The 9,046-nt window shown below is 35.9% G+C and overlaps 3 protein-coding genes across 8 annotated transcripts in view; all 3 read right to left on the bottom strand.

The window, feature by feature from the left end:
• Window positions 1–780, bottom strand: part of LOC135223690 (uncharacterized) — a 171,259-nt gene extending 170,479 nt beyond the window's left edge. The window contains exon 1 of one of the 6 annotated variants that reach the window (XM_064262390.1): window positions 516–780. In XM_064262390.1, coding sequence (XP_064118460.1) covers window positions 516–541 — 26 coding nt within the window. In that variant the 5' untranslated portion in view covers window positions 542–780. The other 5 variants (XM_064262396.1, XM_064262394.1, XM_064262392.1 and 2 more) reach the window with 5 other exon arrangements.
• A 267-nt stretch (window positions 781–1,047) lies between these two features.
• On the bottom strand, window positions 1,048–4,743 carry LOC135224171 (uncharacterized). Its single transcript, XM_064263041.1, has 3 exons — window positions 4,330–4,743; window positions 2,948–3,068; window positions 1,048–1,483 (listed from the first exon to the last, which is right to left on the bottom strand). The coding sequence occupies exons 1-3, from the start codon at window positions 4,539–4,541 to the stop codon at window positions 1,262–1,264; spliced, it is 555 nt and encodes a 184-aa protein (XP_064119111.1). The 5' UTR covers window positions 4,542–4,743; the 3' UTR covers window positions 1,048–1,261.
• A 3,226-nt stretch (window positions 4,744–7,969) lies between these two features.
• On the bottom strand, window positions 7,970–8,737 carry LOC135224003 (uncharacterized protein K02A2.6-like). Its single transcript, XM_064262927.1, has one exon. The coding sequence runs from the start codon at window positions 8,735–8,737 to the stop codon at window positions 7,970–7,972; it is 768 nt and encodes a 255-aa protein (XP_064118997.1).
• Window positions 8,738–9,046: the final 309 nt, after the last annotated feature.

Here is a 9,046-nt window from a genome sequence, read left to right as displayed (position 1 = left end):
AAATACATGTCATTGCCGCTACCTAATCAGCCTATAGGAAAGTCTCCACCCTTCATTGCTAGACTACCTAGGGTACTAGCTAGGCTATAGCGATTACGTGGTTTTATATAGCTAGCTAGCTAGGCCTACCTAGGTACTACCTAACTACCTAGTAAATAGCGTACTCTCGCCTTCAACTCATTCTAGGTTAGCCTGGACAAGTAATATCTAACCGAGTCTGGTTCCGTGTTGAAGTATAAGACACGAAACTTAATCACTAAGCAAAAAGAACTAACTACGCAAAATTCAAAATGGACTGTTAACAGAGATCGTACAGTTGCTAGGCATTACTAGCCAGGTAGCTACGAAAGTACCTGTCACGACACTGGCTCAGTCTTAACACTTCGAAAGGCCCTCACTGTTACCATGTGACATGTCACTAGTTTTCACGACTTCCCAGGAAATGTATCTCTAATTTCGTGGTTTTTCATGACGTCAACTCCATTTACAAATAACACTTATGATGAAATAATTACTTTTTAAGGTGTAGTGCGAGAAACATCGGCGAGGGGATCACCTGTTGACGACAAGACGAATTTTCTTGAGGGAGCGATTGGTTAAATAGGCTCGGTTCTCCTACACTGTATTGGTTTCGCTAGTTCTACACTGGTGCTATAAATCCGTAAGGGACAGTTTATAATTTTTCATAGCACTTTCAACAACCAATTAGCTTGAAATTACAATGTTTTCTAAGTACGATAGTTTATTGTAGATAATGCAATCTTTTTCAAGTTCAGTAAGGGAGCAATTGGCCACCACTGTTTTTTTTAGTCTATTAAATTCATGCCTCGATTCGTACCATAACTTGTACCTCATGAACTTTTTAAAAGAATTTGTTTTTAAAGACGATCATTCATCGTTATACGAAAGAAGTTTTTATCAGCAAATAGCATATTGCATGGTCCAATGCATCATAGTTCGAAAATTCTGACTGTAAATTATAACAAGTATCCGCAAATATCACGACGGCCAAGGCCACAAAATGAAACGCTTATCATCAGTTCTTATCAGTTTATTTATAACAACTGGGGAATTTCAGAAGGGACATAGTAACTCCTTGTGACCCCGTAAAAAGCTTTTAATTATAATAATAATAATAATATCGGTATTATCAAGCATATAAAAGGTGAGAACACATCCTTACGCAATTACACAAGAAAAATGACAGAAATGTATATTTAAAAGATCGATTTTTTTTTCTTTTTAGAAATACAGACGGAAGTCATGGCTCTTCTGCCGCGCTGGTAACATCTGATGAGCTGTTATCGCTTATGCCACTATCACCACTTTTAATTGCCTCTTTGGCCCTTCTCTTTTCCTCAAGTACCTTCCTCATAGCCAAATAACGACGATGTGTCTCGTAGTAATCAGCTCCTGGATTGATGGAGCTGATCCCATACTCATCCTGGAGTACTTCTTCAAACAGTTTATCCATCACAGGAAACTGGAAGAAATAAAATAAGAAACTATTCTAAAGTATTTATGCTTAATGGCCACTCTACACTAGTATATTTTATTGACAACCCTCCCATTATTGTCAATACCATTAATAGTCTGTTTGAAGGGTCGTCAATGAAGTGAAACAACAAACAACCTCATCAGTAATATTGACCCTTTAACAGATCTATAACGTTACTTAAATGGATATAATCAGATATAAGCTGCAATTCTTTCAAGATGCTGTTAATCATTGATATTAATATTGGCATTCTCTCTCTCTCTCTCTCTCTCTCTCTCTCTCTCTCTCTCTCTCTCTCTCTCTCTCTCTCTCTCTCTCTCTCTCTCTCTCAATCCCGAGTGAACCAATGTTCGAGAGCTCGTTATATTGGCCCTCATTATTAACAGCTTAGTTATACGAAGTAAATAGAATGACACATTATTTAGAGAAAAGTTATCATAATGAAACCAATGTGTTCGTAATTTTCGTACAGAGAATCGAACGGTTAATTGTCAGGTATAAGAATAGGCGATGAAGTGATAATTTCTCATGGAGCAATATTGTTAATGCTGGAACACTTGCTTTTTCTTAACGATAGCTGACGAAATGGCACTTGTGAGCCACACATCCTGCATAACATTCTGTGTCATATTAGACTGAAAATAAACCCACAATTATTAAAATGAAATATGCCACAAAATTATCTCATGTGTTCATTTTATTTTTAAAGCTCGCAAATGGAAAACTGCTACTCGCACTTAGTTGTCCATTTACGTTTTTCACACAAAAAAAAAGTAATAAGAATTTGACGGTTACTCAAGGCATATTTCCATAAGAAAAAAATATTATCTAAACTCAATGAAAACAAGGATCGGCAAACTAAGATATGTTTTATGTTGACTGTTAGTTAATATACGAACAAATCAAAAGTTCCAGGATATTACAATCAGCATAATTAAGTCAGTATGGAAAATAATACCACAGGAGGACATAAAAAATATCTTACGTAAATTAACTTTCTCTAAATGAGATCTCCTGATGTCTTAAAACGAAATCTTGATGTCTTACGTAGCACTTATCTGCATATCACACGAACACTCTCTGAATACTGTGTGAAAAATGCCAACGTTGGTGACAAACGAGAGACATATATATGTATAAATTTGAGCTAATTAATAAAAACTGACTTCATAGAACAAAACTGCTGCAAGTCTCTAACTAGAACCTTGCAGTTGCCTGCGTATATTACTATTTGAACTAAACTACCAATTTACACAAATTCATTGGTGGGTGTACTTGTGATTTATTTCTCAATATCTTTGTACTATTTTTTATTTTCTCACAAAAAGACATTTTAGAGTGTGAAGTTGGGAATGCTAGTTATTGGCATTTCCTACTGGACTAGCTGCCGAAGAGTTTACAAGAGGATCGGCAACATTGAGCCGGCACAGACTACAAGAAGAAACTAACCACGTCGTAGAGGTGACCGAAAGTTACTTCTATCTCCTCGTCAGACATTCCATCCATTTCTGATGACGAAGCCAAATCTTCCATTATATTCACGACGTCCATTAGCTGCGCATGCATTTGCCTGTAATTGAATGAGATCTTTGTCAGCGGCGGATTTAAGGGGCGGGGGAAATGGGGGCTACCTGTTCACGTAACCAATCCCCCATCGATATGAATATTAGAACATTATTTTCTCTCAATAAATCATTATTAGTAGCAAACATTTACTTAGTCAATTATTATTTCAGCAACAACAACTACAACTGTGTGTGTACATGTGAGCACACACACACACACACACACACACACACCACACACACACATATATATATATATATATATATATATATATATATATATATATATATATATATATCGCATAAAAACAATGGCTTCCATGAAAGATTTCTAGATCCGCCACTGCTTAAGTGCATCTGTTTAACATGTTAGGTAGTGGAAGTTTCTTTTCTAGTGAGGATGGTACTGATGTCAATTTTAATAGTAATTACACCACACACACGCACACGCACACACACACACACACACACACCAGCACATATCTATATATATATATATATATATATCATAGTATATATAGTCTATATTAGTATATATAGTATATACTTCTCTGAAGCACATATTCTTTGATCCATATAGTACTTGCTCATTTTTACCTTTGCATCGTTAAAATACTCGACTTTTTTCCCTTGACTATCTTTACTATTCTCTTGGGTACCGCTACATTGTAATTTTTCCCCCTGCAACTGCCCCTCAAAATATTCTTCTGCTGCATTAACACTAATTTAATCTCAATTATTAATGCCAAAGAGTAGCATTTTGCACACTCTTCATATACTTCAACAAGATTATTATTATTATTATTATTATTATTATTATTATTATTATTATTATTATTATTATTATTATATTCCGCTTTTACCCTTCCTATCTTCACCTAGTAGGCGATTCCCCATTCTTATAAAATTAATTTGTCTTATCAACCTTTTTTTATTTCATTCACACACACACACATACATATATATATATATATATATATATATATATATATATATATATATATATATATGTATATATATATATAGATATATATATATATATATATATATATATATATATATATATATATATATATATATATATATATACATACACACACACACACACACACATATATAGTATACCTATATATATATATATATCTATATATATATATATATATATATATATATATATTATAAATGTGTGTGAATGGAATTAGAAAGGTTATGAAAAATTAATTTTATAAGAATGGGGAATATATATGTGTGTATAGATATACTCACCGTTCATTTTCTTCCAAAGTCTTCTCGAATGCAACATCGCCTTCGACCTGGGGTTCTTGCGGCCGTACACTTTCGACGTAGTGGATTCGAAAGTAATCGTACGGGAAAGGAATGAGAGAGATAATGTTCCGGAGAATTGCCTGAAGAAGTCCCAACCAAAACAGAGAGAAGATCAGCGAAGCCACGACGATGACAATACGGATGTTAACCATTGTGGATTTACCGGTTGGAGCCGTTGGAAAGGTCAATAGCCACTACTATTTGAAAGATTCAATTTCAAACTTCTGATACTGTCTCAGTTTGAAGTTTTCACTCTAGATGAAAAGAAAGAAATTCGCGTCGTGTCGGAAAAGTCTGATTCGAAGACAGGTTAATTGTTAGTTGTACATACAACTAGATATCACAAAAGACTAAAGCAATATGGTACTGGCGCACGAGTGCAGGTGTAATATTGTTGTGACACAACACCTGTAGAAAATGTGTAATACATACAACATCAATATAGGCAGAACACCTGTTCTAACACTGGGAGTGTTCTGGACATTCAATAAGATTTCATTTCAAGAAAGATAATCCCAATCTTTTTCCCAAGAACTACTTGGTTTTGTTCTTTGTTTCCTTGCTCGAGTGATGCATGGAAATTGCAGGAGTTGGCTGTAAAATTTAAGTGCAAACACATCACACAACTATACATAGTATCAGTAACATTCACGCCTACCAAACGAAGATACCCAAGTTCGACTCCTTAACGAGAATGTAGATTGACACTCAGTTTAAAAGCCCTTGTGTTTCCATGGGTACCTGGTCGTTTCGTCTAAATAACACAGTGAAATGATCAGCAAAAAATAATCACAGAAATGTTTTTTATTTATCTACTTAATAAAAAAGCAGAGGCTATGTGTTCTACCATAAATGGCAACTGAGTTATTTAATATTCTGAATAATACTAGACACTTTTACTTGTGCTGAGGAAAATCTTATAAATGCCACCATCATTTCTTAGCATGTTGTAGAAGCGATGCTCGTACTTTACTACTACTTAATCAGAGGACATGGCCCGTAACACTTTTGTAGATTGTGATTTATCATTTTCATCTCTTTTACCGTTTTCCTTTTAGTTTCTCCGTGTTATAGCCATGCAACGACATTACGTTAGATGAAAATAGAAAAGACCGATACATGACGTAGGCAATGTGCGGAGAAATTAGCTGATGACTTTGGGATTATTAGTCCTTCAAACCTATTCCGAAATGTGCTCTGCTTTCCTTAATAAGTTTCTCATTGGACGAGGGGGTTAGATGCTCGCCTACCGATTTCGTAGCCAGAGTTCGCTCCCCACTTTGCCAACACGGAATCAGAGGTATTTATTTCTGGCGATTAGAAATTCATTTCTCGATAATGTGGTTCGGACCCCACAATAAGCTGTAGGTCCCGTTGCTAAGTAATCAATTGGTTCCTAGCCACGTCAAAAATATCTAATCCTTCGGGCCAGCCCTAGGAGAGCTGTTAAACAGATCACCGGTCTGGTTAAACTACGATAAACTTAGCTTTCCTTAAGGAAAAGAATGAACTATGATTTTCATTTTCAAACATCTCAAGAGAAGAAACGAAAGTAAGGAAGGCAGTAAATATATTAACAAGATTCCCCACATTGGAGCTTATAGTTACGCACTAAGAGTTAGATTTCTTGCAATGAAACCAATATGGGACTTCCTGCTTTTCATTGTTTACTCTTGTCATTCCCTTATAATTTGTATGAAAATTCTCCTTTTAGAACTCTACCCTAGTTCGTTTTAGCTATTGCCACAATCTAATAATACAATACACTCCTTGCCCCATACTTCAATGATATTAACTTTTTGTAATAAAGTCGTCGTTTCCTATTCAGTAGAATGATGATTCCTTTTTTCGGAAACATAGATTACTATTTCCAGTGTCGAAGTAGGCCTGCCAAAAAGACAGGATTCAATTTTTCCTAGATAATCTACATGATGTGTCCAAATCCATTTATAAATAATGCCATATATATATATTATCTACACATATATATAATATATATATATATATATATATAATAATATATATCATATATAATATAATTATATATATATTCTATGTATATCAATATATATATATATATATAGATATATAGGTATATATATATATATTATATGTAAAGCTACGGATATTTCGGTGGTTGGTCTGACTTCCATCCTTATCAAGTCACACCAGCGAAATATAGGTCTTAGCTTTAAACCAGAGTGTTTTAATGGGCCTTTATACTCGAGACGTATCCTGTTTTAACATAAGAATTTACACACACACACATAATATATATATATATTGTGACGAAGTGCCAAGCATCTGGTTACTACTGTGATAAGTTGGAGAGTAAACCTTCTTCATAATAATCCAAGACTTTATTAGTATAAGTCAAATATACAGTAGAGCCATGAACGTAAGCTAACGCTACAAACTCCAAAGGAATACTGCCCTTAGGTTTAACAGTAAGGTTTAACTTTATGTAAGATAATTATCATAACAGCTAATTACATAAATAAATAGTTAGGTAGTAAAGGATGCTAAGCTGCTTAACGAGCAACAACTCGTTACATCTCCCCTTCTTCCAAAAGAAGTTTGCATGTACAGTAAATTAGTTTAATAATCAATAAAATAACTATATATAAATACCAATGCTGAAAACAGTCATTAATATACAAATAAACTTTAATGTACATGTACTATCAATAATCATCTATGCCATAACGTTTAGGTTTACTCTTGAAGCATGTTGAACGTCTATTTGGGATTTCAGGCTTGGATGTCTTAAGAACATCGTCCTCCAAATAGGCTTCTTTAACGACAAGTGGCTCACAGGCATCCTCGCTTCTCAACTCAGGTTTACTCTTGAAGCATGTTGAACGTCTATTTTGGATTTCAGGCTCGGATGTCTTAAGAACATCGTCCTCCAAATAGGCTTCTTTAACGACAAGTGGCTCACAGGCATCCTCGCTTCTCAGCTCAGGTTTACTCTTTTCTTTCTGTTGTGGACTGCAGCTCCATATCAAACTCTGCTCTTGTAAGATCTGTTCCAGATCATTATCGTCCAATTGCTCGTCAGTATCAACCTCAGTGTTCTCCAAGTCATCCGAACATCTCTCTCCTGTAGCCAATAACTGCCTTCGATTTCTTCTATACTCTCTATTTCCCACCTTGACTTTGTAAGATCTAGGAGCGACTTCTCCCATACAAAGCGCAGGAGTCCATATCTTACTACCTGGCAGTCTGAGGCGTACCACCTCTCCTGCGGGTATAGGCTTCAATGCACGTGTCCCTCTGTTATAGTAATGGGCCTGCTTGTCCTTTTTTTTCCAAGATAACTAAAGAATCTTGCTGTGTAGGATATGTAGGCTTTAGTAATGATGACATGCAGGGCATGATAGTTTTACAACGTCTACCCATAAATCTTTGGGCTGGGCTAGTCAACATGCCTTCTGTTGCCGTGTTATTCCAATTAAGTAAAGCCAAAAATTCTGATTCTCCAGTCAATTTACACTTTGTGAACATTTTCTTTACTATTTTCACGGCATTCTCAGCCTTTCCATTTGATTGTGCATACCTTGGACTAGAAGTAATGTGTTCAAAAGACTGTCTTTGCAAAAGAACGGAATTCTGGTGTGATAAACTGTGGCCCATTATCTGTTACTAACTGGTCCGGTATTCCATGACGAGAAAATATAATTTGTAGTTCTCTAACGATGGCAGTCGATGTCGTATTATTTACTCTTGATACTTCAAGAAAACTGCTAAAATAATCAGCTACTATAAGGAGTATCCGATTATCAATAAGACATAGATCAGCTCCTACTTTTGACCATGGACAAAGGGCAAACTCATGACTTTTCATCGGTTCTTGAGGAGGAAGGTCTCTAATTGACAAACAAGCATCACACTGTTGAACCAATGCTTTCAGATCCGAGGACATTCCTGGCCAGAACAGCGCTTCTCTCATCCTTCTTAGACAACCCTCCACTCCAATGTGTCCTTGATGTGCAATGTCCAACATCTGTTTCCTGAGACTCTTAGGAACAATTAAACGATTTCCTTTGAACACTAAACCATCTTCAGTATGCAGTTCATCTCTATAATTATAAAAAGCTCTAGCACACTCAGGAGCTTTATTTCTAGCATCTGGCCATCCTTCTCTGATCATTTTTGCAACTGCTTGAAGATTACTGTCACTTCCACTGTGAGCTTTTATCTCTTGCAATCTGTCATCTGTGATCATCAAGGTATCTCCGATCAGTGTTGTAGCCTCATTTTTCACAGTTTCAAGGTAATTTACAAATACAGAATTTTCAGAGCAATTAGGCAAGAACGCACGGCTTAATGTGTCAGCAATGTACATGTGTTTTCCTTTGACATACTTAACCTCTAAAGCATAATACTACAGATGTAGCAACATCCTCTGAAGCCTAGCTGGGGCTGCTGCTAATGGTTTCTTGAAAATTAACTCCAGTGGTTGGTGGTCAGAATGCACCGTGACCTTGTCCCGCCCATATACATAATGGTGAAACCCCTCACATGCAAAAACAATAGCTAGACATTCCTTTTCAATTTGTGCATAACACTGCTCTGCCTCTGACAAACTTCTGGATGCAAAAGCCACGGGCTGGCCATTCTGCAAAAGGGCTGCTCCAACTCCATACTGGGATGC

Source organism: Macrobrachium nipponense, chromosome 10, assembly GCF_015104395.2.
Source record: "Macrobrachium nipponense isolate FS-2020 chromosome 10, ASM1510439v2, whole genome shotgun sequence".
In the NCBI taxonomy this organism is placed as follows: domain Eukaryota; kingdom Metazoa; phylum Arthropoda; class Malacostraca; order Decapoda; family Palaemonidae; genus Macrobrachium; species Macrobrachium nipponense.
This window is presented reverse-complemented; position numbering and strand designations above follow the sequence as displayed.

Coding starts and splice junctions, on each gene's coding strand:
- LOC135224171 (XM_064263041.1), bottom strand. CDS start 4,541: ATGGTTAACATCCGTATTGTCATCGTCGTGGCTTCGCTGATCTTCTCT. Junction 3,069..4,329: donor ACTTTGGAAGAAAATGAACG/GTGAGTATATCT, acceptor ATTCAATTACAG/GCAAATGCATGCGCAGCTAA. Junction 1,484..2,947: donor TCGGTCACCTCTACGACGTG/GTTAGTTTCTTC, acceptor TATTTCTTCCAG/TTTCCTGTGATGGATAAACT.
- LOC135224003 (XM_064262927.1), bottom strand. CDS start 8,737: ATGTACATTGCTGACACATTAAGCCGTGCGTTCTTGCCTAATTGCTCT.